General features: G+C 58.8%; 1 protein-coding gene across 3 annotated transcripts in view; it reads right to left on the bottom strand.

Annotated features, from left to right (window-relative positions):
• CCDC13 (coiled-coil domain containing 13) overlaps nucleotides 1–26,145 on the bottom strand; it is a 48,825-nt gene that overhangs the window by 10,292 nt on the left and 12,388 nt on the right. For 2 of the 3 annotated variants that reach the window (XM_066351375.1, XM_066351376.1), the window contains exons 4-13: nucleotides 22,652–22,794; nucleotides 20,983–21,072; nucleotides 16,472–16,588; nucleotides 15,160–15,264; nucleotides 12,900–13,061; nucleotides 10,649–10,825; nucleotides 8,940–9,146; nucleotides 6,746–6,879; nucleotides 6,206–6,289; nucleotides 3,193–3,315 (exon numbers count right to left, since the gene is read on the bottom strand). In XM_066351375.1, coding sequence (XP_066207472.1) covers nucleotides 3,193–3,315; nucleotides 6,206–6,289; nucleotides 6,746–6,879; nucleotides 8,940–9,146; nucleotides 10,649–10,825; nucleotides 12,900–13,061; nucleotides 15,160–15,264; nucleotides 16,472–16,588; nucleotides 20,983–21,072; nucleotides 22,652–22,794 — 1,342 coding nt within the window. The remainder of the gene's footprint in view (nucleotides 1–3,192; nucleotides 3,316–6,205; nucleotides 6,290–6,745; nucleotides 6,880–8,939; nucleotides 9,147–10,648; nucleotides 10,826–12,899; nucleotides 13,062–15,159; nucleotides 15,265–16,471; nucleotides 16,589–20,982; nucleotides 21,073–22,651; nucleotides 22,795–26,145) is intronic. The other variant, XM_066351377.1, reaches the window with a different exon arrangement.

The following is a 26,145-nucleotide window of genomic DNA, read 5'->3' as shown; positions in this document are numbered from 1 at the left end:
AGTGGAAGAAAAAGCCCTGGCCAGTTAGCTCAGTGGGTTAGAGCGTCGTCCTGTCTGCCAAAGTTGCGGCTTTGATTCCCAGGCAGGGCACATGTAAGAATCAACCAGTGAATGCATAAATAAGTGGAACAATATAGATCAATGTTTTTCTCTCTTTTCTCTTCTCTCTAAAATCCATTTAAAAAACAGAAGAGTGGAAGAAAGGATAAGAAGACCTAAGACATGTTGACTAGGAATTTTAGATGAAAAGAATGCGGGCAATGTGGGCGAGGAAAGGCAACAGAGAGAGGGAAGTCCGCGGACTGAAGGGCACACTAATTCCTAAGTAGGGGAAATGCAATAAAATACCTCCACACATCAAAGCAAGACTTCAAAATGCCAAAGACAAAGAGGGTCTCTGAAGAAGCAGCCAGAGAGCAAGGACACATCTACAAAGTAACAGCAAACTGATAACACATTTCTTTCTTTTTCTTTTTTTCTTCTTTTTTTTTTTTTACAGAGACAGAGAGAGTCAGAGAGAGGGATAGACAGGGACAGACAGGAACAGAGAGATGAGAAGCATCATTAGTTTTTTGTTGCGCATTGTGACACCTTAGTTGTTCATTGATTGCTTTCTCATATGTGCCTTGACCGTGGGCCTTCAGCAGACCGAGTAACCCCTTGCTGGAGCCAGAGACCTTGGGTCCAAGCTGGTGAGCTTTTGCTCAAACCAGACGAGCCCGCGTTCAAGCTGGTGACCTTGGGATCTCGAACCTGGGTCCTCGGCATCCCAGTCAGACACTCTATCCACTGCGCCACCGCCTGGTCAGGCAGACAACACATTTCTTTTAAAGCAATAGTGGATGCGCGAAGTTAACAGGCTGAGAAAAAAAATTTCCCACCTCTCTAGAACTCCAGGTCCAATTCTAGTCTCGCTCTGGAGAAAGGCATAACAGAGACATTTAAAAATAAACAAAGACTCAGACGTTGCCTTTCGCGTGGCCTCACTGGACTAAATAAAGGTCCACTGCAGTAAAAGAACTGAGCCCAAAGGGAAGGTTGAGACCTAAGAGGCGACAGCGAGAAGACATTTTCAAGCACGTTGGCAAAAGTAAGTGAATCCTGGCTGCTCTTTAACAAGACAGCTGTGGAGGGTTCGTTTCATAGGGCTTTAAAAAAGAATGCAGAAGAGAAATTTTAGAAAATAGTAACACAAAAGACACACGTTGGCAAACCACAGTCAATGCGTTCTAAATGTATTCTAGTGACAATGGAAAAACCCACTGACCTTAGACTTTGAGTTTGGCGTTAAATGTGAAGGGTAAGCCCTAGAAGAACAGAGCTAGAACGTTTAAGTTTCCGACTTGTATACAAGAGGGGGAAATAAAACTTGATCCATCCAACACTATCCAGGAGAAGAAGGAAGAAAAAGAAAGAAAAGAAAAATCATGCCAAACAGAAAATATTAATTGCAACGATCAAAATATTTCCAAATATTGCAAAAATGAGAACATTTTATGCTTTACTGTTCAAACACAAATTCTCAGATGGAAGTCACAGACAAAGAAAGCTACAGGCTTTTGGAAAAGATACCTATTTAGTGGCATAAGATCCCATAAGGTCAAGGGTATTGGCTGAGATGGAATCACATGGGCATGACAGTAGAGTGCCCCCTTGAATCGTGAGCCCTGGGTCACCCTAATCCCAGCTGTGCATGGAGACACCCTGGAAGACGAGACGCCACAGGGACAGAGAGGCCACGTAAGCAGAACCGAGGCGCCCCTGCTGAGCTCCGGCTGAGTGCGCTTGCGAGTGATTCTGGCTGGTTACGTGGAGCAGAATCACCCAGGCAACCCACAGGATCATGAGAAAAAACAAACCACTGGGTTTGAAGCCGCTACATTTGTGGTGCTTTTTTCAGTCCAGAAATAGATAACTGAGTCACCTTGGTTCACAAAACCCCTCCAAACTCGGGTGCAGCTCAGAGGAAGCAGGAGAGAAAGCCTGAATGGAGTGTCCACCTGGTAGACCAGAGAGGCTTGTACCGCCCATTATAGAGGAGTCGCTGTTACTTTTCTCGTAGACCTGTGTGTGTCTGAAAACCAGGGGCTCCCTGCGTATGACACTACGGGGGAAGGCTGAACGCTGAGCACTCTCACTGCGGAGGTGGTGGGCAGCGCTGACCACTTCCAGCATCCCTACCTCCTTCGGTAACTGTATTCTTTTCTTCTCTTTGGCAAACTGCTCCTCCCCCATCGGTGAGCCCCTGGAGGCACTTCCGGTCAAGGTGTCTGGCCTTGTCCAGAGAGGGACACCAGGGCCACCCAGGCCAGCTAGACCGTCTCTCCCAGACCCCACGGGCACTAGAACTGAAAGCCATCAGGCCTTCCCCGTTCCAGTGGCCTGGGGGAGACCACCCAAGGTTCCTGCCTCCAGGGTTCCTGGACCTTCTCGGGCTTCTCTCCTTCTCTGTGCCTCGGAGCCTGCCAGCACCTTCCAAATGTCTGCCTTTCTCTTCACTTGGCCGCAATTGGTTTCTATTGCCTGTCACCAAGGAGCCCTGACTGACATGTGATATGGCCTGTTAGGGGAGAAGCTCAGTGGTGTGCTTTATATTTTCACTGAGGAGGTCACATGGGTAGGCCATGTGTTGGCCTGAACACCTGCATTTCCTGCCAAAAGGGTCACTTGAGTGAGGAGCCCTGATTTATCTCAATGGAAACCTGTCAACAAGCCCTTGGAGAAAACCACAGCTCCTGGTCCACTGCCTCGGGCACACCCTTCCCTCGCCCTCCCCAGGGAGGACTCAGCTTCCCGGTCAGCGGCTCTCTTCTTCTTTGTAATTCCAGACCTCGGACTAGCCGCCCAGGGTGCCCAGGACAGTGCCATAGATGTGAGTCGCTGCTGGTTGATTTGACTGATTTAACTACTTCAGAGACTCCCACCCCACGCCCACCGGCCTGCACCAGTCCCGCGGGACGGGGCAAACCACAGAGTGACGATAGGGCCTCAAGGTTGTGGGGCACTCGGGTGGGGACACGAGCTGTGTCTGGGAATGTCCTGGACAGACACTGTGGGAGCCAACCTCTCCAGTGAGGTGGACCCAGTCACGGACGAACCCCGGCCCTGCCCCACAAGGATGCCCTGTGCCGGGCTGTCCACCCCTAACCGGCGTAGACCCATGAGAGTGGGTCCCTGAGCACCATGCGTTACCGCTTCTGCAGGACTGTGACGAACTCCGTGAGCCGGTCCCGTTCCACCTCAGTCGCCTGCCAGAGAGCTTTGAACTCTGTCACCTGTGCCTGCCAGCTCTTTTGCTCCAGGGAGTCCGTGAACCTGGGGACCAGGATGGGGAGAATGAGGTCATTTGAGGGGTTACATGAAGGCACACTTCCCCCTGTAATGGTGGGAGAGAGTTGAAGGACATCAGTGGTCATCAGTGAGGGCCAGAGAGAAGGAAGCTAACCCAGTCCCTCCTGGTCCTCCTCCCCTCCTGGTCCTCCTCCCCTCCTGGTCCTCCTCCCCTCCTGACCCTCCTCCCCTCCTGACCCTCCTCCCCTCCTGGTCCTCCTCCCCTCCTGATCCTCCTCCCCTCCTGACCCTCCTCCCCTCCTGGTCCTCCTCCCCTCCTGGTCCTCCTCCCCTCCTGGCCTCCTCCCCTCCTGGCCCTCCTCCCCTCCTGGTCCTCCTCCCCTCCTGGCCCTCCTCCCCTCCTGATCCTCCTCCCCCCCTGACCCTCCTCCCCTCCTGGCCTCCTCCCCTCCTGACCCTCCTCCCCTCCTGGCCTCCTCCCCTCCTGGCCCTCCTCCCCTCCTGGCCTCCTCCCCTCCTGGTCCTCCTCCCCTCCTGGCCCTCCTCCCCTCCTGGTCCTCCTCCCCTCCTGGTCCTCCTCCCCTGAGGGGGCCACATGCGGCCTGCGGGCCATAGTTTGGGGACGCCTGCTCTAGACCTCTCAGCACTGGCTGCAAACTCAGACCCCGCCAGCTAGAGCTGCATCAGCTCCTCTGGTCATCCAGTCCCTGTAGGGGCCCACAATTAGTCTGGCTACTATGGAAGTTGGCTTTCTGGGAACCTGGGGTGCTCTGGGTCCCTGTGTGGCCAGAGGCCTGGTTTCCCTGCCCAGTGCCGGCTTGCCCCAGCCCTCCTGCCCACCCTGCCTTGGCTCCAGGCCCAGCCCACTTTTCAGGAGCCCGGACATTGGTTTTGTGACCCGATCTGTTTTCTCCAGCCCTGACGCAGACCACCACTGCTTCCCTCTTCCCACCGGGCCTGCCTACCGGCTCCTGACCTGCTGGCTGGGGTCAGAACAGAAGGTGAGCTCTGCCCTCCGCCCAGCCCCCAGAGGCCATGCAGGAGTCCCAAGCCGCTCTCTGCTTTGCCCTGACCTGTCCTAGTGAGATCCTGGGGACCCTGACTGTGCTCGTCCAGCATCCCAGGACACAGGCACATGAGCCCAAGGGCTGACTCATTCTGTGGGCTCAGACAGGTTTCTTCCTTCTCGGGTCCCTGTCATCCCTCTGCACAGGGAGTGGGCCGGTGGAGACAGGCTCTGAGGATGAGGGCTCCTCCATGTCTGACTCTTAAATACACTCTACGGCCTTGTTGCTCAGAGTGCGGTCTCCGAGTCGGCGTCTGGGGCATCCCCCGCGAGCTTGTCGGAAACGCAGGACCCCAGACTCTGGCCTGGACCTGCCTCTGAACCAGGACCCACATGGCAGATCCCGGCTGGCCTGCATGCACACCGCAGTTTGAAAGCCCCGCTCTAGTCATTCATCTCCACGATCTCACGTGTGGGGAGGAGCAACAGGAGGAAGGGGCTGATGGCCCCCCCCACCCTACGCCCAAGCCCACCAGTCTCCCCGCATCCCCGATAGACGGTCTCTGGGGTCACCCCCGCCCCATGCACGCCTGCCCGGTCACTGGTGGGAGGGGACTGTGAGCTCCATGAAGGCAGGGCCCGCACATGGTCAGGTGTGTGTGTGGAAGAAACAAGCTTGAGAACCAGGAGGCTGGGCAGCCCAGGGGCACACTGGCTCCCACGTCCCAGTGGAGTGCGAAGGTCACAGCCACATAGGCCTGACAGGGACCTTGAGGAGTCACCTTGTCCATCTCCCCGCTCCTACTGCCAGGACTAGAACCTCGGAGAGACAGAGCCTGGCCATCTCTGCGGCGTGAACACTGTGCTAGGAGCCCTGTGGCTCAGAGCTGGCCCTCTCCTCAGCCCCCACCCCCACGCCCTTGGATTCCAGGCTCATGAGAGGGGCAGCTGCAGGCCTGACCTGGGCCCACAGTCCCCGTGCTGCCAAGTGTCCGACCAGATGTGCCTCCGGTACTTGCCGGGAAGCAGAACCCAGAGAGGACCGATTTGCCCGGGGCCACACAGACAGTGAAGGTGGCCCTGGTCCCACTCCCGGCTCTGACCTGAACCTGAGCTGACCTGCCTGAGGGCTGGGGGGTGGGGCTGACAGCCGGGGCCTGGCTCCAGTGGGCAGGGCTCAGGACAAAGCCACCCTTTGTCTGCGAGCTGGCAGGGAGAACAAAGGGCCCATTTTAGCCCAAAGGCTTGATTCTATCACAAAGATGGGGCCGGAGAACCCACAGGGTATCAGTGCCTTGAAGTGGGAACGCATATGACCAGGAATTCACCCCTGGAGACCGACTCTCAGTGGGCCCGTGGAATTCACCCCTGGAGACCGACTCTCAGTGGGCCCTGGAATTCACCCCTGGAGACCGACTCTCAGCGGGCCCGTGGGATTCACCCCTGAGACCGACTCTCAGCGGGCCCGTGGGATTCACCCCTGAGACCGACTCTCAGCGGGCCCGTGGGATTCACCCCTGAGACCGACTCTCAGCGGGCCCGTGGGATTCACCCCTGGAGACCGACTCTCAGTGGGCCCGTGGGCGAGGGAAGACAAGGGGAGGTGCGGGTTCCAGGTCCTGGGAGGTTCCTGCTAACTCCGCGGGGGCGGGAACACTGGGCGGCGAATCAGAGGCCAGCCCCGGACACAGCACACACACACACACACACACACACACACACACACACACACACACACCTCACACACAGCCCCGGACCGCCCTTACTCTCCCTGTCCTTATGTAACCTTGGAAGGGTTCCTGGGCTTGGTCTGCCTCAGTTTCCCCTCCTTTTAATGGGATGGCAACCCCGGCTGAGCGATCCAGGATGGGAAGGACTGAGAGGGCCCGGGGGGTCCTGGGCTCCTACCTGGGTGAGGCCCCGCCAGGACCGGACAGGGAAGGCCGTGTGGGGGCGGATTCCACAAGGGTGTGGCCCAGGCTGGTCACAGAGCTGTGTGAGGTCAGAGAGCGCTCGTCACTGCGGGGAGCAGGGGCCAGCAGGGTCTGGGCAGCCCCAGGAGGCGGCCAGTGCTGCCCTCCCAGCAGCCCTGTGGATTCATTCGCTGCTCTTCTCTCCAGAACCCTTGCTCAGAACAAGAGAACCAGGAGACATCAGAGCCTCGAACAATCCCACACAGGTCTGCGCTGTGAATCCGAGAAGCAGGTGAATTCTAAGAGGATTTCGCAGCGAGCTGCAGCCAGGCGCTCTTGCAGTGACCATGTCTGGGCCTCGCGGCTCCTTCACGCGGGGCAGGCTGCTGGAACAGCGAGGCCGCGCGTGGGAAGGACAGCGCCACGGCCATTTTGAAATTGCACCTGTGGCTTCCCCGCAGAGGCAGCAGCAAACATCCTTTCTTCTGAATAATTAATAGTCACTTCCCGACCCCGCCAGCCCATTTCTACTTACCGAGAAGATCCGAGTCTGCCAACGTGGTCGCCCGCCGAGGCCAGGGGTCTGGCGGGGCCCGGGTCCTCCGGGAGCTTGGTGTGGGCGGGGCTGACCTCGGGCCCACTGGCCTCCTGGCCCACTCCTTTATGATGCTGCAGGGGACGGACACCGGGGCGATCCTCAGGGTTTGGCTCCGAGGCCTGGACGAGGCGGGAGGGGGCCCTGGCCTGATTTCAGGACTTTCAGGGGACATGAAAGAGGCTTCTTTTCTGGAGTGAAAAGCGAGGCCTGTTTGGTGAAGGCCCTCCTTGCATGATAATGACATCTAATAATGCCTCTCTTCAGAAAAGGAGCTACGCGGTGTGGGCCAGCAGGCTGTTCTGTATTCAGGTCCCAAAGGGAAGGGCCCGGCCTGCGGGGCAGATCAGAGACTGACGTCCTGAGTGGGCCCATTGCTCCTGACAGCCCCACCCACACTGCCAGGTGTGACTTGAGGCCAGCTGCCTTTGTCAGCTGGGGACACTGGGGTCTTCCTGACCCCTGGAGCCAGAGAGGCGCACAGTGCCTCAGCGAGAGCCGGAAGCCCACCGCCCTCCATCTGCTGGACAGCCGGTGCGGCCGGCTGAAGAAGGGGCTCGGGAGGACCCCGGCAGGTAGTCAGCAAGGGGTGGACGGGTGGTCTGAGCCCCAGACAACCTGGCGGCCCCCAGCCCCGTTTGTCCTGAGAAAACCTGCAGCATGCGCCAGCCTATCTGGTGTTTGGCCCCGAGCTGCCCGGTGGGTGACCTTTAGGGGACGGATCAAAAAAGGACGGTCCTCCTTTTTTGTGCCTGAAGCCAGGAGAGCGTGAGGTGAAGATGCTGTACTGTCCCGTGTGCCCCCTCAGACTTCACTCCCCAGTGAGCGACTGTGAGACCGTGGGGTGAGGACCGTGAGGAGATGCCCCCACTCAGGGCCACACATACTCTGTCCCCAGACCCCTCCTCAGCCCTGGCTCTCCCCCAGCCTCGGGGGCTTTAGTGTCCTCCATGCAGCTGGCCCTGTGGCCCTGGGCTGCCACGGTCTTGAGAGACAGACGGCTGCAGGGCAAACCGCCAGCACTAGCCAGCTACCAGCCCGGGCTCGGGGCTGCTGGGCCCCCTGGCCTGTGACTGGACCACGGAGCCCTGGGGACACAGCACAGGGATGTGACACAGACACAGCCTGGCTCTGGGAAACCTGTGTGAATGTCAAGTAGCCCTCCTCCCCAGAGGTCACCAGATGCCCTCGCTGCCAGCACCACCACCACCAGGGAGGCGCCGCAGTGCCCACAGTACCCACAGTGCCCACAGTGCCGTCTCCCGGCAGCCCGGGCTGCACTCAGCCTGGGCTGAGTCAGAGTGTCTCCAGCAGCTCACGCATTTTGCTGCATCTGCTGAGCATCTACCGCAGTGATCTACCGTGGCCTCTGTCTCCTCACGGCGGGTTTGGGGGAGAAAACTGGGAAATGGTTGCACAGTGTGACAAAAGCGTGGCTTGGGGATGCACGGGGAGGTCAGAGAGTGCCCAGGAGGGGTAGGCAGCAGAGAGCGGGGCCCTGGAGCTCCCTGGAGGCACTCAGACGAGGTAAGAGCTGAAGGCTGAGGGGCAGCTGCCAGGCTGGGGGGGGGGGGGGTGTGGGGAACGCGTGTGCTTCAGGCATGCGCTCGGGCCTGGGTGGGGGGAGAGCGGGGCCGTGTGAGGAGCTAAACGACCTTCCTATGGCCAGAGTGTGGCTGAAAAGGAGAGAGGGCGGCAGCAAGAGCTGGCCACATGGTGCCCTGCAGGCTGGAAGAGGAAGTGGGCTTCCTGCTACCTGGAATGTGGGTGTGAGGGCTGGCGCTCTGGCTGCCAGCTTGGATCCTGAGGAGGAGGGCCACAGCTGGGCAGGGCGGTGGTGAGCTGGAAGGAGCCAGGACCCCGGAGGACTGGGTGAGGACCAGAGCCACGGACAGGTTTTACGCAGAGCAGGGGGACAATCAGGTCCATACGTTAGAGAGGAAAGGCGTGTGCAGAATGGGCCGGGGAGTCAGATGGGAGCAGGGAGCCAGAGTGGAGCCAGGCGGGACGTGGCGCAGCCTGAACAACGGCCGGTGGGAAGGTGGGGAAGCGGCTGAGGTTTCCCTGGCCGGTGGAGGGGTTTGCCGGGACTCGGAAACAGACGCTGGGCCGAGCCCGCGCCCGCCCTGCCCACCTGCACAGCGAGCTGCCCGACCTCCAGCTCCAGCTGCCGCACCCTGGCCTCCCGCTCGGCCACCACGGCCTGCAGCTGGGCGACGAGGCTGCTGCTCCGCTGAGCCTCGTTGTTGAGCTGCTGGTCCAGGTGGTGCTGGGATGCTCGCGCCCTTTCCTCCTGCAGACTCAGGCTGCCCAGGATCTCCTGTAGCTGCTTCAGCTGGTCCTGGGGGCCAAGCAGGGGGGCGGGAGGGTCAGCCACAGCCCTGGGTGAGGAAGGACAAGGGAAGACCTCCCTCTTCCTCTGCCTGCAACCTCAGGACCCTAACAGTGGGACACAGCGTCCCCTTGAAAAGCAGGAGGATCACCTTCTGGCCTGCCCTTGGGGGGAGCACCAGGCAGGTGGGGGGCCATGCCCTTTTCCTTTCCCCAACTTTCTTCTCCATGAGAGCAGGGCCAAAGAGGACATCCAAGGGGCTCTTGGGACAACAGCCAGTGGGTGAGATATTTGGGTAAAACAAAACCCTATCCCACTCTGCTGGGAGACTGCCCTTGAAGGCAATTCCTGGGTCCCTGGCCGGGGACCCTTCAGCACCTGACTGAGGCCCCATCCCCTGAAGATGCCCCAGGGACAGTCCTGAGGCGGAAGCTTCCTGCTTAGGGGCCAGGAAAGGCCATCTCAGTGACTTGGGACAGGAGGGGGCTGTGTCCTCACCTCACAGTGGAGGAGAATGAGGCACAGGGAGCCCGAGGGAACACCGCTGGTGGGCGGCAGGGCGGGGCCCGTTGGCAGCTCTCACGGTGCCCTCTTCAGTGACCAAGGGTGGTGGCACGCTGGGACCTCAGAGGACACTCAGCCCCTGGCCTTATTTTAAAACTGGGAGCCGAGACGTAGAGAGAGGATGCAACTGGCCTGGGGTCACCCGGTGTGGTATCACAGAGGCAGGCCCGGGTTCCGGATCTCTTGTGCCCCCTCAACGCCCCGCCTGGGGAAATGATCGTGGACTAAGAGGGGCACCTAAGCCTGCATCGGTTCGCTCACGGACCGGGTCAAGCAGGCATGACCAGCCCAGGCACAACCTGGCATTCAGAGACAAGACTCTGAGGAGCCACAGGTCCCGGAAAGAACCAGAAAGAACCGGCCAGACTAGGGTCAGGACGGCAGTGCAGCGTCGCTAACCAGAGGTTTTACAGTCAGAAAAACCCAGTTTGAACTCAGCTGGATGGTCTTGGATGACTTATCTAACCAACTAAAGTATTAGTTTCCCCATCAGTGAAATAAGATTATAATATATGACCCTAGGGTTCCCTTGGCGACTAACAGTTATAAACTGCTCCCCAAGGGCCCAGACGGAAAGGGGCTTTGTTATCACACGGACCAGAATGTGTACTGGCCCATCAGGCGTCCTCCGTTCCTTGATGAAGAGTACCCCGGGGTGTGGTCCTGTTCCTCCCCCCTCACTTATTTCTTTCTCCTTTGGAGTCCACAGGCCCAGTGGCTGGTGCCTGACGTTGGCCTGACACAACGTGACCTCTGTGTGCCCTTGGGCGACCTCTGAGCTGCTCCTGTCCCTGGGGCGGGTTTTGGGGCGGGGGCCCCTCTGGAAGGAGTGGGATCCTGGGTTACGCAAGGGGAAGTGAGGGCTCACTGTGGCTGGGACCGGTCACGGGTTCCTGGGTAGGTGAGCAGCCCATGCTTTGGGGGCCTGGGCCCGGGCTGGGCCGTACCATGAGGGCATCGATGAGCTCGTCGTCATGCCGACCCTTCTCTACCAGGGTCCCCATCTGACTCCGGAGGGTCTTCACTTCGCTGGACAGCACCTTGTTCCGGGCCCGCAGGCCCTCGGCCTTCTTCCTCAGCTCTCCCAGCTCGCTCTGCAGGGCGTCACGCTCACCGGCCAGTTTCTGGAACCAGAAAGTGCAGTCCTGCGCCACACGCTGGGCGGGCCCTCGACCACATCTGGTCCCTCGCTCCTGCCCACTGGGGGGGGGAGGCCCAGCATGGGAAGGGGACTTGTCAGAGGCCACAGCGAGTCAGTAGAGCCGGGGTCCTGACTCCCAGCCCCTGCCTGAGCACGTGGCAGACATCGCTAAGGGGTGACAGCACTTCTTCCCTCGGCTCAAGGACACAGGCGTCCAGGCAGCTGGCCCTGCTCTGCCAGAGCCACGGCCAGACGTGAGAGGAAGCCCGCCGGCCACCTCTGCGTCTGTCCTCCAGGAGCGGTCCCCACCCCTCAACCCCTGTCCGAACTGGAGATAAGAGATTAGCTATGCTTTAGCGAACAGCACTAGGTCTAGGGTTCAGCTGAAGTCCTCACTCCACCACCAGCGGGAATGCGGAGGGAGGCTCCGCCCACCACTCCATCGCTCACTTCCTCAAGCGCTCCGGCCACCACAGGCTGCGCCGTGACTGGTCTGCCACAGACTGGGAACTCACGTGCCGCACACATACACCGTTGGAGCCTCTCATTCACTCATTCCTTCTCAAATATGTCCCGAGGGCCTACTATTGATATGTGCTTGGCATTGTTAGGGGTGCTGGGGACACAGCTGAGAACAAAACAGAGTCCTTCTCCCCAAGGAGCTGATATCCTAGTGGGGGTGACAGATGATGCCAAATGGTGATAAATGTCCGTTGGAAGGGGAACAGGGAAAGGAATGAACAGTGGTATTGTCAGGGAAGGCCTCACTGCAAAGGTGGTATCTGAGCAGAGACTGAAGGAGAAGAGGGTAAGTGCAAAGGCCCTGGGGCGGAACATGTGTGACTGGAGCTCAGTGAGTGAGGGGGCAGGTCAGGGGCAAGGTCAGAGAGGACAGAGGCCAGATGCGGTAAATCCTCAGAGCCAAGATTGAGACACTCACTCAGCAGGGTTTGGGGCAGTGGGTGACAGAATCTGATTTGATCCTGAAGGTTAATTAATGCTAGAAAAGTGTTCTTAGACCCTTGGTGAGGTGAATTACAGAAATGAAAACCAGTGGAACAGGAGGCGTCTACATGACCACAGCTCTCTGCACACTCTGGGCTCTGGGGGGCCCCTAGCAGAGGACAGCGCAGCAGCGCTGGCCGTAACCTTCCAGGCAGGAGGCCCGGCACAGGGGCTCACAAATGAAAGTCTCCCTGTGAGGCCTCACTGTTGGGAAGCCCATCGCCGGGGCCACGGAAGGCGGCCCACCCGTGCTGCCAGCACCTCCTCGTCGTGGAAGCCCCTTCTCCCCACTCTCAGACCAAGTCTGGGGAGGTTGACTTGTTCCCCAGACCTGGGTGGATATGTGAGGCTCGGCCAATCAAAGCACCCTTAGCTACAGTGACTGGCTCAGCTAAGATGGGAACACAGCCTAAGCCAGCCAATGACACTTAATTCTGGGACTTGATCAGAACTACGGGGACAGAGAAGCCCCCTGTGGCACCGGGTTGGAGGAGGGAAGCTGGGGCCATCAGGAGTTTCCATGGCGAGAGCAAAGCTAACCCAGGAGACAGTAGTACTGTGATCAGGCCCCAAATCTCTGGGTCCGTGTGTGCCTGGAGCTAAACCACCCTTAGACTGTTCAGCTACAAGGGCCAAGCGTCCCCTCTCTGGATCAGCCTGGTGAACTTCAGCTTCTGACCTCCCCGTTCGCCCAGGGAGACGCAGGCCCTGGAGCTGACACCGGCCCGCCCACCTCTCCCATCAGCCCCAGCGCTCCTCCCGTAAGGCCCACGGCCCCCAGGACACCTCTGGGACCGGGACACTTCCCACCCCTTTCACAATGAAAGTTGCAGATCCAACATCTCCTAACCTGCTGGCATGGGGTGACCCAGAGTCCATGACGCAGGCTCTGGGTAAGGACCCACCAGGCTGCTCGCGCTGAATCGGCAGGATGTGAGGTGACCCCGCCCCAGCGCCTCCTGCCTCTAAGGGGTGAGTCTGAGTCCTTGCGGGGGCGGTCATGAGCTCCGGTCCCGCGTGCCCACCGGACCTCCCCCCCGGGCGCGTGGTACCTCCCAAGCTTCCTGCTTTTCCCTTTCCAGGCTGCGGATCCTCAGCTGGTTTCTCTCCTGGGCTGACAGCTTCCGGGGGTCTGGATGGACAGACGGCTCGTCGCTGGCTGTCCCCGCAGACTGGCTCTGGGTCTGTCCCAACTGTTTCTCAAGCTCTCGAACCTGAGTGTGGTAAGATTCGTTGTCCCACAACCGGTCTGCAGTCAGACTCGACCCCTCGCCGGGGCCACCCTGAGGTGTGACGGGGAGCCGCACTGGACAGAGGACAGCAGAGACAGATGGACGTGGAAGCCCCATAGGAGGGATCTGAGGTGACACCCTGAGCAAGACATCAGAAGGCACAACAGGGGTGTAGCTTGGAAAAGAGAAACTTCCAAGTGACTGAGAAGAATCACCCCATCTCGGAGGGTCTGGAGGCCGAGAAGCAGAGGTGTGGCCCCAGGAAGGAGGAAGAAGGGCCTTAGTACAAGAAAGAACCTGACAGACGGACCACCCACGGTGCAGTGTGCTCCTCCGAGGGTCCTGCGTCCCTGGCCACTTGCAAGAGATGCTGCAGAGGGAGGGCAGGGTTGGGGGCTGGGGCCAGCTCAAAGCCTCACTGGCTGTGTGACTACACACAGATTACTTAACCTCTCTGAACCTTAGGTCACCTGTGGAATGACCGTAAAGGTACACCTTGACAACGCCCTCATGAGCGTTCAGTACCCTGAACTTGTTTGAGCCTGGGAATCCCCAACACACTTCTTGAAATGACAAACCTTGGTGCCCACTCCAGACCAACAACAAGTCAGAGCTCTAGGGGGAGGACCTGCGTTTTAAACAAGTGCTATTGGGTGATTTTTAGGATTAGGCCACTTTGAGAAACCCGAGGATGGCCCAGGAGAAGCCCTCAGCACTGACTCTAGTGCTCAGCAAGGGGCAGATCTAGATATCGTCCCACAGAACGATGGCTTTATCATTCTGGGGCTGGAGTGGATGATTCCTAGGAACCGTCTAACCCTGGTTCCCATGCCTACACAACATAAATGATGGGACAAACTTGGGTCAACCTGAGCAGGGGCAAAATCCACTAGACTCACTAGTCCAGGGCCGCAGTAAGGCTGTGAAAGCGTGTGTCAGCGCCCCCGTGTGGCCTTGTGTGGTAATTCTACTAAGCATTAAAAAACTCAGGATTCCTTTTAATAATTGATTTACACAACAACAATTAATGTGCTGAGCACTTATTCTATCCAAGCACCGTGCTTTACAAATGTTATTTCATTTAACCCGCAACAACCACGAGAAAAGTACTACCATCTCCATTTTAGAGGTGAGGAGACTGAGGCACAAAAGTGGTTTGCCCAAGGTCACGCAGGCTTTGTAGATCAGTGACTCAGGCCAGACTTGACCTCAGGTTTCTTGAACCCCAAATGCTGGTCATTAATTACCATTTTTCCAGTGTCTTTTCCCCCTTCATGTTGGCTTCAAGGATCCCAGAGGAGACCATGAAGATAAAAGCCACCCAGGAGCTGTGACCCCAAAGTCCCCAGGGCCAAAGGCAAAGTGGTTGGCAGCTGTGGAAGTTACACATCTGCAGGGGTTTCTTGGTTTGAAGGCAAAAAAAGAGGGAGATGACCGCAGCTAGCCCCGGTGCAGCGCCGCCTGGCACTGTGTCGAGCATTCTGCACATGCTGACTCTCAGTCCTCCCAGCAACCGTGTGGGGTAGGTACCGTCCTCAGTCCCCGGACACAGGTGAGGAAATGGAGGCACAGAGAGATGAAGCAACTGGCCCGAGGCCACACAGCTGGTGGGTGGAGAGCTGAGATTCGAGTCCTAGCAGTCGAGCTCCGGAGCCCCTGCTCTGGGCCTCTAGAGAGGCTCCAAATATTTAGAACACAAAGAGGGAGACAAAGCTGAATTTTTACTGGGTGATTAAAACTTCCAAAAGGCTACAGGCATCTGGACAAATCTGGAAAAAGCCTCCAAGTACACTAGTCACGCGAATTTACATGAACTGGAGGAAAATATGCCTGGGGTGAAATAAATCAAAGGCTTTGGCACTTGTCGAGCGCCAGTGCCTGGCACATGGTAACTGTTATATAAATGCGTGCTCATTAAATAACAAATTAAAATCAGGCTGTCTGGGGAGGATGTAAGACAACAGCCGTGCGAGGAGGCCTTTTTTGGGCCCTGTGTCTCTGATTGTGGGCCAATGCGGGTCTTTCTGGGACATTTCAAGCCCTCGGTTCGGGGCCGGGAGAAGTCTGGTGCCTGACTCACCTTGCCCTGCAGAACGAGAATTTGCTGAGCCCGACCCCGCCAGGACCCTGGCGCAGACAGAAGGTGCTGCGTGTTCACATCTTCTCCGACCTCGCTGGCCAGCACCTGAAAAGGGCGGGGCTTTCAGTGTGGTCCAAGGGGTTGGGGGGAGCGGGGGTGTAGGTGGAGGGGTCACCACAGCCCCAGAGCTGCTGCCCGCACAGCCTTCCTCCGCCCCGAAGGCCAGCTGACCACGCTCCAAGAGCAGCTCTCAGGGAAAGCGGTGGACCCCTGGTCCCCAGCATTTCTTGGCGATGCTTAAAGCAGACAAGGAACTGCTGACGATGCCCAGATGGGGCCCCTTGCTCTTGACATATTCTGGGATGGGGGAACCACAAAACTGACCCCAACCTACTTCCTTAGTTTGTTCACTGGTCACCTAGAACTGAGCTCATCCTGGACAGCTACAGGAAGTGCATTGTCACAGGGTCCCGCCCTCTGGGAAAAGCCACAGACAGGGGGCCATGTCTGTGTGCAGCGAGGGAGAGGGCTTCCGAATGTCAACCGGGGCTGTTGGGGTCCAGAAGGGCCCCGGCCTGGCCGCTGGTGATGGGAGGAGCTCAGGCCCCGCCTCCAGGCTTCGAGGGGGGAGGATGGCACTCAGCTTGTGCCCTGCGCCCCTATGAAGCCTGCCACGAAACCTGACCTAGCGGACCGAGTCTCTGGGGCTTGTTTCTACAATAGAACTCTGTTTTGGAAATCTTGGCTGGTCTGCGTGGTTCCAGCAGAAAAGACAAACGCCAGAGAATTCACTGTGTAAATAAAAATAAATAATGAACCAGCTGGGCCTGCATCCTGAATCTGAGAATTTTGCTTTGAAAGGGCCCTTTAATACGCAAGTGACCGAGTCATTTTCTAATATTACAAACAGCAGAGGGCAGGAGGCAGGCCTTGTCGGGCTTCCAGGCCCAAGGTGGCTGATGAAGGAGACTCGACTGGGGTGCGCGTAGCACGGGAATGGTTTGAAGGACTCTGGCTGGGTGGACAGCACTGGCTTCCTTGGTCCACGGTGGGGCGGGCCTCACGGGGCCGTACACGCGGGGCCCGCAGGCGGCCAGCAACCCCACGCCCCGAGTGGGTCTGTTTCAAGGGTTGGCGGGAGGAAGTTGCTGGATCTGGAGCCTGACCCGGAGCAAGCAGCATGACGCTCCCGGGGCCAAGCCCTCGCTGGTCCTGAATGGAACCCATTGTCCCCGTCATGCCCCTTCCTGACCCCCGCCCCAGCCCCAGCCCTGCCCCAGCCACGGGGACCTGAAGCCTGGCTCCCAAATACCTTCTGGGCCACCCGGAGCTCCTGCTTCAGAGACTGGACCTGGTTGCGAAGGTCACTCAGCTTCAGGGTGGTGGCCGCCAGCCTGTCCTGCAAGGCCTTCATCTCTGGGGTCTCCGGCTGGTGGGGAGGACGGGATGGAGAGCAGTCACTAAACAGCAATAATAGTCACAGCCCCCGCTCGCCCAGCGTGTGCTGGGTGCCCTGCCGAGTGCTGGACAAGGAGACCTCCTCTCGTCCGCACAGACCCCTGCGGGGGTAGGCTGTGCTGTCAGCCCCTTGGGGGTGCAGGGCAGAGGCTGGTGCAGGGTAAGTCCCCTTGGCTCTGGGTACCTGGCGGAGACAGAAGTGTGGGTGCAAATCCCGGCACCCTGACACTGGGGGCTGAGCCCCCAGTCTGAGTGTTGCACACACAGAGGGGGGGCCTCCGGAGAGGCCCGCTGGCTCCGCAACTGCCAGACCCCTCCTAGGTGCGGACCCTGCTGTGCTCGGAGACCGGCATCTCCGCTCACCCGTCTGCACTCCCATAGAGAGGGAACCAGCACCTGGGCAGGGGGGCCACGACCACCCAAGCTTGGGGCCTCCTCCTCCTCCTGGAATCCTCAGCTGGGGCCTTGGGCTCCCCTTTCCTGGCGGTGAGCTCACTCACTAGAAATAAGGAGCCCGTTTGACCCCCAGACACTCCATTTCTGTGGCTTGAAGAGCGGCTACAACCCTGAAAACTCTGCCTGCTGGAACTCGTAGCAATGCTTTTTCTTCTTCTTATAGTTTGATTTAAACAACCTGAATATAAATATTTCTAAAATGTGATGCCCATTTCTCCGTCCCCACCGATGCTCACAGAAGTTTGGCCTGAAAGGTAGTCCAAGGTCAACCCATTGGAACCCCTTCCTCAAGTGATGAAAGTGACGTTCAGGGAGGGGAGGGAACTGGCGTCAGGCACACAGCTGTCTGGGTGACGGGAGTGGGGTCAGAAACCTGCCCTCTCCCCCCGCGCTGGCCGCTGTCGCTGAGGCCCAGGCATCATGCCACCCAGCGGGGCCCACGGTTGGCGGGCTGAACTTCCCATCCAGCAATGACACTGAGACAGACCATCTGCTCCGGTCCCAACAGACCAGGTGGGCTGGACTTCTGAGGGGCATGGCGGGGCCGCAGTGGCTTTCTGAGCTTTCCTTAGCAGACACAATAAACCTGCACTGGGAATGTCAGTGTGAGGGGCACATCCAAGTAGACTGGGCCTGGGCAGGTCCAGGGACCCCGGAGGCCTTGGGTCGCCAGAAACCAGTGGTCACTAGACCTGGACACACAGTCCAGAAAGCCCGGTGCATCTGGCTTCCTCCTCATCCATGGAGTGGGCACTAAACACTGCCCTGTCCTGCTTCCACAGCGCCACCACGCGGCCGACAGAGTAACCAACGTGAACGGAATTTGCAAGCTGGGGACTTAACATAAAACCCAAACCTATATTTTTAAAATCCTTTTTCTGCATGTCCTTCCCCGTCTGGCCGCCTGCCGTCCCTTCTCCTTGCGGTTGGGCACTCTCGTCCCCCTGCTGCTGTGCTGCTTGGGCCCTGCCCTGGAGTGGGAAGCCACATCCCCAGCCCGTCAGATCTCTGGGGCCGTGAGCCCGTGGGCCCCTCTGGGTGGCGATGTGGGCACTGCAAGAGTGCCCGAGCCTCCCACATGCCCGCTGTGACCCTGCTCAGAGCAGGGGAGGAGCACACAGGTCGAGCCTGGACCTAGAACCCAGGAAACGACACGTCTGTCCAACCCCAGTTCCTCATCTGAAACGTGGGGGAATGTGACACCGGCCTCCAGGGGCCTGTGCGGTGGACAGGATAACACATGTATAGGTGCTGTCTGGGGTGGATCCTGACCGAGGCCGATACCGGGGGCCCTGGCCTGACGTGGGTGGGCAGCTGGCAGAGGGGCTGTGGACCCGATGGTGCTAGGTGCCTGTGCAGCCATCAGCCCCTCTGCTCTGCCAGGCCCTGTCCTCCCCTCCTGGGCAGCTGGGCGAACCCTGCCTCCTGCCATTTCAGAGCTGTTTCCGCCCAGAGTGAAATTCCACAGGCTTTGTGGGGGCCTCGGGTACGGGCTGTTTTCTTTGAGGGAATAACTGAAACCCAGCCCACGGGGAGCAGACAGTGCCAGCGACGTGCACACACCGCCTCCTGCAGCCCAGCTGGAGGGAGGGCCATCCGCTCTGCTCCGGAATGAGCCTGGAGCTGGGGCGGGGAGGCGGAAGGAGCCTGCCGGCCTTGGCAGTGTGGCGTGGGCCTGCCAGACAGTCTAACGAGGGGGGGGCATTGCTTTTGTTCTCTCTCTGATCCGAGGACGCCCAGAAAAAACCCATGGGACTGATGAGTGGAGGCTCGTAGCCCATCACCCACTCTTCTGTCAGAAGCCTTCCAGGCTGCCTGCCGCCACAGGAGAGAGGGGGATCTCCGACCCCAGCTGCCACTCCAGGCCGCCCTCCACGGTGACCCCAGCCCGGCTGTCTGTGGTTTGCACCCCCCTTCCCCTAGCGGGCCCTGGACTGCAGGCAAACGTTATCCAGCTCACACCCAGCTAGTGGACGTGATAGAAACATTGACTGCTTCCTGGCCTCCAAGCCTTGGCTTGCCTGTTGGAGGCCCTCCCATCCCCCTTCTTCAGCAAGGCCCCCTCAGGAGCCCTCCTGCATGCCACTTCCCAGCCACCCTGGACACAGGGTGTGGCCCTCTGTGACCTCACAGCCTGGGCCTCTCTGAAGGCCCTGCCCCCACCCTTCCTGCAACATAGCTACTCATCTGCCCTCTTGGACACCCTGCTGGACAGAGGCCTTGTCTTTTTTTTTTTTTTTTTTTTTTTTTTTTTTTGTATTTTTCCAAATTGTGAAGGGCAGGGGAGGCAGAGAGACAGACTCTCGCATGCGCCCGACCAGGATCCACCCGGCATGCCCACCAGGGGGCGATGCTCTGCCCATCTGGGGCATTGCTCCATTGAAACCAGAGCCATTCTAACACCTGAGGCAGAGGCCACAGAGCCATCCTCAGCGCCTGGGCCAACTTTGTTCCAATGGAGCCTCGGCTGCGGGAGGGGAAGAGAGAGACAGAGAGGAAGGAGAGGGGGAGGGGTGGGGAAGCAGATGGGCGCTTCTCCTGTGTGCCCTGGCCGGGAATTGAACCCAGGACTCCTGCACGCCAGGCCGATGCTCTACCACTGAGCCAACTGGCTAGGGCTGAGGCCTTGTCTTTGATTCTCTGGGTCACAGGCTCAGAAAATGCTGTCAGGCTTGGTGCCTGGATGAGCAGTTTCCTGTCCTGGGCAGCTCTGGTCGGGGACGTGGATATGCTTGACACTCTGGGTAAGCCGGGGCTGCCCAGCAAGCCTGTCGGAGCCAGGACAGCCCTGAACACTCAGACCAGCCCCTGCTGAGCACGGAGCCTCCTCCTGCCTCCCCAGCAGCAAGACAGGTCTCCGCGAGACTGGCCCTCAGAAGGCACATCCGCCCCTGGAGCCTAGGGACCCATCACGGCCCACTGAGGACCCCGAGGACGGGCAGGAAGCCACCAGATCCTGAGTTGTAGCAGCTGGGGGGGGGGCTAGGAAAGGGCGCAGAGCTGGGCGGCCCGAGGCTCGGACCCCTGGACCACCAATGGTCTGGCTTCCTGGGAAGGCACCCAGGGAGACCTCCTGGGATGTTCCTGAGACTCTGGCGCTACCCACCCACTGCCTGGCTCGGGCTTCCTGCCCTCCCTGGTAGCCCACCCTCTCTCGTGGAGCTGCAGCTCACAGCTCCTGGGATGTTCCTGAGACTCTGGCACCACCCACTGCCTGGCTCGGGCTTCCTGCCCTCCCTGGTAGCCCACCTTCTCTCATGGAGCTGCAGCTCACAGCTCCTGGGATGTTCCTGAGACTCTGGCTACCCACCCACTGCCTGGCTTGGGCTTCCTGCCCTTCCTGGTAGCCCACCCTCTCTCATGGAGCTGCAGCTCACAGCTCCTGGGGTTTCACCACGGCTCCCCAGCATAGTAAGACAGAATCTGCGAACAAACCCCCGTTCCCGGTATCTCTTTTACTCTGCAGACCTGGAGCACCCCAAACGGAAGACTGCCCCCTCCCAAAGCGGGGCTCCCTGAGGCAGCAGTGAGCTCCCCGACCCTGGAGTGAGGGAGGGGTCGATGGCTCCCCAGTGAGGATGCCATAGAGAAGCTCCGCACAGCTGGGCTGAGAGCGGGCGGCCAGCTGGGCCAGGTCCTGAAATTCTGGGGTGCCAGGAGCTTCAGGCCCCTCCTGAGCACCCTCTCTGGGGAGTGAATCAGAGTCGGCCCTCACTGGCCTCTGCTGGGGCGTTCCCGGCCTGGTCACTGCCCCCTGACGGCTGTTCAGCCGATCCTGCCGTGGTGGTCCTGGCTCTCCAGTGGGCTGGAGGTGGACCCCGGACAGAGGCACCTCCACTCCTGTGGAAGAGGGGAGAGCCGGGCCGGCGGCGGCCTCGCTGACTTCCCAGCACAGAAGGGAACTCATACCGCGGCTTTGTCTCCCATCTGGACCCTCGGCAGCTTGGCTCCTGCGTCCGCGGCCCCCTTGGCTGGCAGCCTGGCCAGGGCTGTCTGCAGCTGAAAAAGCAAACCTCAGACTTATGATTTTGTTCTGCTCTGCAATTGCAGTCCGAGGGAAGTACTCTGGTGCCACTCTCAGGGTGTGCGGCTACCCATCTCAGCGGTCACCGCGCACGGCATAGGGCGCACGGCGCAGGGCGCACGTCGGTGGGAGAACGCTCGTTCTAACCGTGCGACGGAGAGGCTGTAATGGATGGCCTGCCCTCTCCCCAGTCGCACAGAAGAGCGGCCCTGGTGCTCAGTCACAGCTTTATAAACAAGAGCACTGCAGCCATGGTCTGTGTCCTGGAGTTCTCACAGCAGTCTGAGAGGGGAGGGCAAAGGGGTTATAGACTTCACGTCCCAGACCAGGAGACACTGAGGAACCCGCTACACGGGCCCGGGGCCTGGTGGCCAAGACCATCACTGAGTACGGACAGCCAACCGGCCTTTCATTGGTTTCCCCATTGTTCTTCACACAAAGACCATCCCCCCCGCTAACAAGGCTGGGCACGACCCACCCACCACCTCGCTGACCTCCTCTTGTTCAGTTCTTGGCCACACTGGCCTCCTCTCAGACTTTCCTCCCCACGCAGGGCCTCCATCCCTGGGGGGCACGCTGCATGGGGCCCCTACCCCACCTCTCGGAGTCTACCCTTTCTCATCCCCCAGGGACCCACCGTGCCCGCTCCCTCCTCCTCTCAGAGGCACTGGGAGCTGCTCTATCTCCCAAGAGGGCAAGGACCGCACAGTCCTTGTTCCCCACGGTCTCCCCAGGGCCTGGCATAGAGCCTGAGATGGTTCTCTAAAAAGTGTTTATGAAGAAGCTCTAATTCCGGGCCAATTACAACGATTAAGGAGGATGTCGGAGAGCAACAGAACTGGCTTTGAAATCTGGCAGCACCACGTACTGCATGACTTGAGAAAGTCTCTTCACCCTCCAGCCTGGGCTCCCTCAGCCACACGAGGGGAAGCCGAGTAGGCCCTCTCTGGATTCCATTCTAGCTCCTAAGGGACCGTGGACTGCCTGGGCTGTGCCCGTGCCCCACGGGAGGGCTTTGTGATTGGCTGTGGGAGGCTGCAGTGGGGGCAGCAGAAAGAGGAGGATGAACAGAAGTGGACCAATTGGTGGAAAGCTCCTGGCTCTAGCTTCAAAGTAGCAAGTACCTGTTAATGTTCTTAACAGACATCTCCCTAGTGCTTGCTTATATGCAAGGTCCTCTTCTAAGCATCTTGCCAGGTGAAGTCATTTAATTCTCAGAAAACCGTAGGGTGAGTGCTATTATGACTGCTCAGAGTCACAGAGCAAGTCAGCAATGCAGCTGACTTTCACACCCAGGCGGTCAGGCTCCCGCCCGTGTCCCAGCCACTGTGCCCGCTGCCTCTCCGTGACCTGTGTCCCCTCGCTTCCCGACACACTTTCCCTGCTCAGGATGTGACAAGGACTGAGGAACTCCTTACACACTCCGAGCCACAAGCCCTGCAGAAGGACCCAAAGCAGCTCAATGTGGCTCCCTCCCCGGAGGGGCGGCCCAGGGTGCTGAGCCCCGCTGCACCCCCTCCCCCGCCCCCAGGCAGGGACAATCAAGCCCCTCACTTCCTGCTCCAGCTCCCGCACGCGAGCGCTCAGCTGCCGCACTCTGGTCTTCGCGCCCTCCGACTCTGCCGTCAGCACCCGGTTCCTTTTGGACAGCTCGACGATTTTGGTGGCGATGGCATCCCCAGCCACGCCGGCTGTCCCTGAAATAAAGGAAGGTGGTCAGTTGGAGACACAGGCCCACGTGGCAAACTCGCGCGACACGACCAAGGGCCAGGTTTTAAAAGCTAATCCATATGCATGCTCATCGAGGCACGAGGCTCCAGAGAGCCCCACACCCAGGCCATCCACACCCCGAAGCCCAGGTCCAGCGAGGGGAAGGCAGCTGCTCGGAGATTCGGTGTATTCTGGGGAGAATGGTACAATCGGGAAGCAGAGTTTTAGTTCTACGGGAGGCAAGTTTATTGGGCTAATTCCTCACACCCTCCTCAGTGATAGGGTTACGATTTCAGAAACACCCTATTCCCTACACCTTCACTGTGCCCTCCCGTGAGAAGGGGTGCCCCCTGGACCCCTCAATGCCTGCTGGACTCTGGGCTCAGCTAAGGACCTGTCTCAGTCAGTGGGGTTAGCAGACAAGGGGTAGGTAGGGGCAAAGCTCTTGTGCAGGTAAACCTGCCCTGTCCACTCAGGCCTCTTCCACAGGAACCTGGCAGCTCGCTGGTCCCAACACAGGAACGAGAGATACGGGGGGCAAAGCTGAACGGCCCGAGCCAAGCCTGGCCTTCATCAGCTGGGCCCCGACCAACCCCCAGACGTTTGAGCTAAATCAACGTGTACTATTGAACGCTGCTGAGATTAAGCGGTTGTCTCTTACACGGAATTTTGGGGTAACACCTAATACTACAAATGCATGTGTTCATTTAGTAAACACTTGATGAGTTTCTACCAAGCGCTGAACACTCTTGGTGTTAGGGATTGAATGGTAAATAAAAAAAGACTTAAGGAGTTTACATTCTAGCAGGGGAGACAGATAAGAGACACAAGCATAATGTGCGTTCTGATACTTATTCCTGGGAGAGACAAGTGCTCTGAAATCACTGATGCTGGGTAAGGGGATGACGGCCTCTTAGAGGAGGTGACGTGTGAACAGAGACCTGGATGAATGACATGAGGGGTCAGCCATGCAGAAGAGTGTCCTCAGCAGAGGCAATAGCAAGTGCAAAGGTCCGGAGGCAGGAATGTGCTCGGTGTGTCTGAGGGAGTAGCTGGAAGGACGTGGGCAAGGGCAGGCTGGAGGGATGGATGGTGCGGGGCCACACAGCCGGCAGACAGTACGGACTGGCCGCGCTTGACCACTGACAGGCAGGGCAGCCTTGCAAACCCCGGCCTCCTGTGAATGGCAGTTTCCCCATCTGTGCGATGGCAGTCTGGGTTGCATGGTCTGCAGGCTCCCTGAATGCTTCTGGTGCTTCAGCAGTATGGGTTCTTGGCAGGGACGCCATCTTAGGACTACTTCTGAGACTGTAATGCGCCACTGAACGAGGCCGAGGTGGAAGGTGAACAACGGTACTTGAAGGTTTTCAAATCTACTTAACCCAGGCCAGTGCTGGTGGCCTGGGCCAGGCAATGCGAGGGCAACGAGGAGTAAGGGCTGGCCGCGCTTGACCACCGACAGGCAGGGCAGCCTTGCAAACCCTGGCCCTCCTCCCCTCCTGGTCCTCCTCCCCTCCTGGCCCTCCTCCCCTCCTGGTCCTCCTCCCCTCCTGACCCTCCTCCCCTCCTGGCCTCCTCCCCTCCTGGTCCTCCTCCCCTCCTGGTCCTCCTCCCCTCCTGATCCTCCTCCCCTCCTGGTCCTCCTCTCCTCCTGGCCCTCCTCCCCTCCTGGTCCTCCTCCCCTCCTGGCCCTCCTCCCCTCCTGGTCCTCCTCCCCTCCTGACCCTCCTCCCCTCCTGGCCCTCCTCCCCTCCTGATCCTCCTCCCCTCCTGGCCCTCCTCCCCTCCTGATCCTCCTCCCCTCCTGGCCTCCTCCTCCCATCCTGGTCCTCAGGTCTGCTGAGTGAGATGACGTGGGGGGGGAAGGGCTCGGGGTGTGGAGAATGGTTCAGTGAGGTGTGAATGGCTCAGTGGTGTGTCCTCTGGGCTATGTCTTCCTCCCAGAGCTCCAAAGCAGTACAAACCCTGGAGCTAGACATCAGAAAGAGGTCTCCGATCAGCCTTCTCTAACCCAGAGGGCAGGAGGGGACCTTGGAGAGAATGGGAAACATCTTCTGGGTAGTTCTTCTGATTTGTTCCCGACCCTTTCACCAGACCGGCCCTACTCCGAGTGGCCACCCGTGACAAGGGGGCCACAGTCCGTGGACAGGCACAGAAAGGCTAAGTATCCGGGTAAATACAGTAGACTCTTCTGGTCTCCTTACCTTCTTTTAAACTAGGTAAAATTGTTGAAAGCAACTATGGTTACACTGCCTGATGGGATTGTCAATATATAGAGAAATAATAGATAATAAAAAAAAAGCTGCAGACTTTTCAAACCATGAAGTTGGACATCAGAACCGGTGACTTCAGAGTGAGAACTGGATTTAAGAGGAGAGATTTAAGGGGGAGTTGGGGCTGGCCACCAGGCGGGGCCCCCCGAGCAAGCTGGGGGAGACAGGGAGAGGGAGACCCTGGCAGGCTGGGGCAGAGGCAGTGGCCCCGGTCCTGTCTTCCCCGTCTCTGGGGTGGGAGGTCTCCTGCTGTCCCCTGGGGCCCCGAGCAAGCTGGCGGGGACAGGGAGAGGGAGACCCTGGCAGGCTGGGGGAGAGGCAGTGGCCCCGGTCCTGTCTTCCCCGTCTCCGGGGTGGAGGGGTCTCTTGCTGTCCCCTGGGGCCCCTTCAGCGTCTCTATAGCCTTGCAGAAGGGCATGTTGCCTCTTCTCATCTGGACCCCGAGCCAGGTTGCATGCTTCTGTCCTCACAGCACTAAGCCTCGTCTTCTATGTTTTGTTTTAGACAGAAAGGGCCAAAGCATGGAGGCAGGCATGTTAGATGACCTTTAGGACGCCAAAGTCCCTTGCTGTTTAATTTGGCACTGGTCCTCTGGACGTAGCCACCCTAAAGGCATTTAAGACAAAGGAAGGGAGGCCCTAACTGGTTAGGTCAGTTGGTTAGAGCTCCTTCCTGGAACCACCGAGATTGTGGGTTCAATCCCCGGTCAGGGCACAATCCCTAGTCAGGGAAACAACCAGTGAATGTACAACTAAGTGGAACAACAAATGAATGCCTCTCTGTCTCTCTCTTTCCCTCTCTCCTTTCCTTTGTCTCTCTAAAAAGAATCAATCAATAATATTTGTTTTAAAAAAACAAAGGCAGGGAGGCATGCCTTGGCAGATGTTGGGTGAGGCCCGCTGCTCTCTGTGACTGGTGACTCTGACTTTGTGGTTTATTAGTCAGCCACCCGGGAATTACTCAATGGGCACACATGGTCCCCACCAGAGGCCAAGGTCCCCACCAGATCTGCGGGGCCAAGGTCTAGCTCATAACCACAGAGCCAACATCTAGCCCACACCCACA

Source organism: Saccopteryx leptura, chromosome 10 (assembly GCF_036850995.1).
Source record: "Saccopteryx leptura isolate mSacLep1 chromosome 10, mSacLep1_pri_phased_curated, whole genome shotgun sequence".
In the NCBI taxonomy this organism is placed as follows: Eukaryota; Metazoa; Chordata; class Mammalia; order Chiroptera; family Emballonuridae; genus Saccopteryx; species Saccopteryx leptura.
The sequence above is the reverse complement of the archived record's forward strand: the minus strand, read 5'-3'. Positions and strand labels throughout refer to the sequence as shown.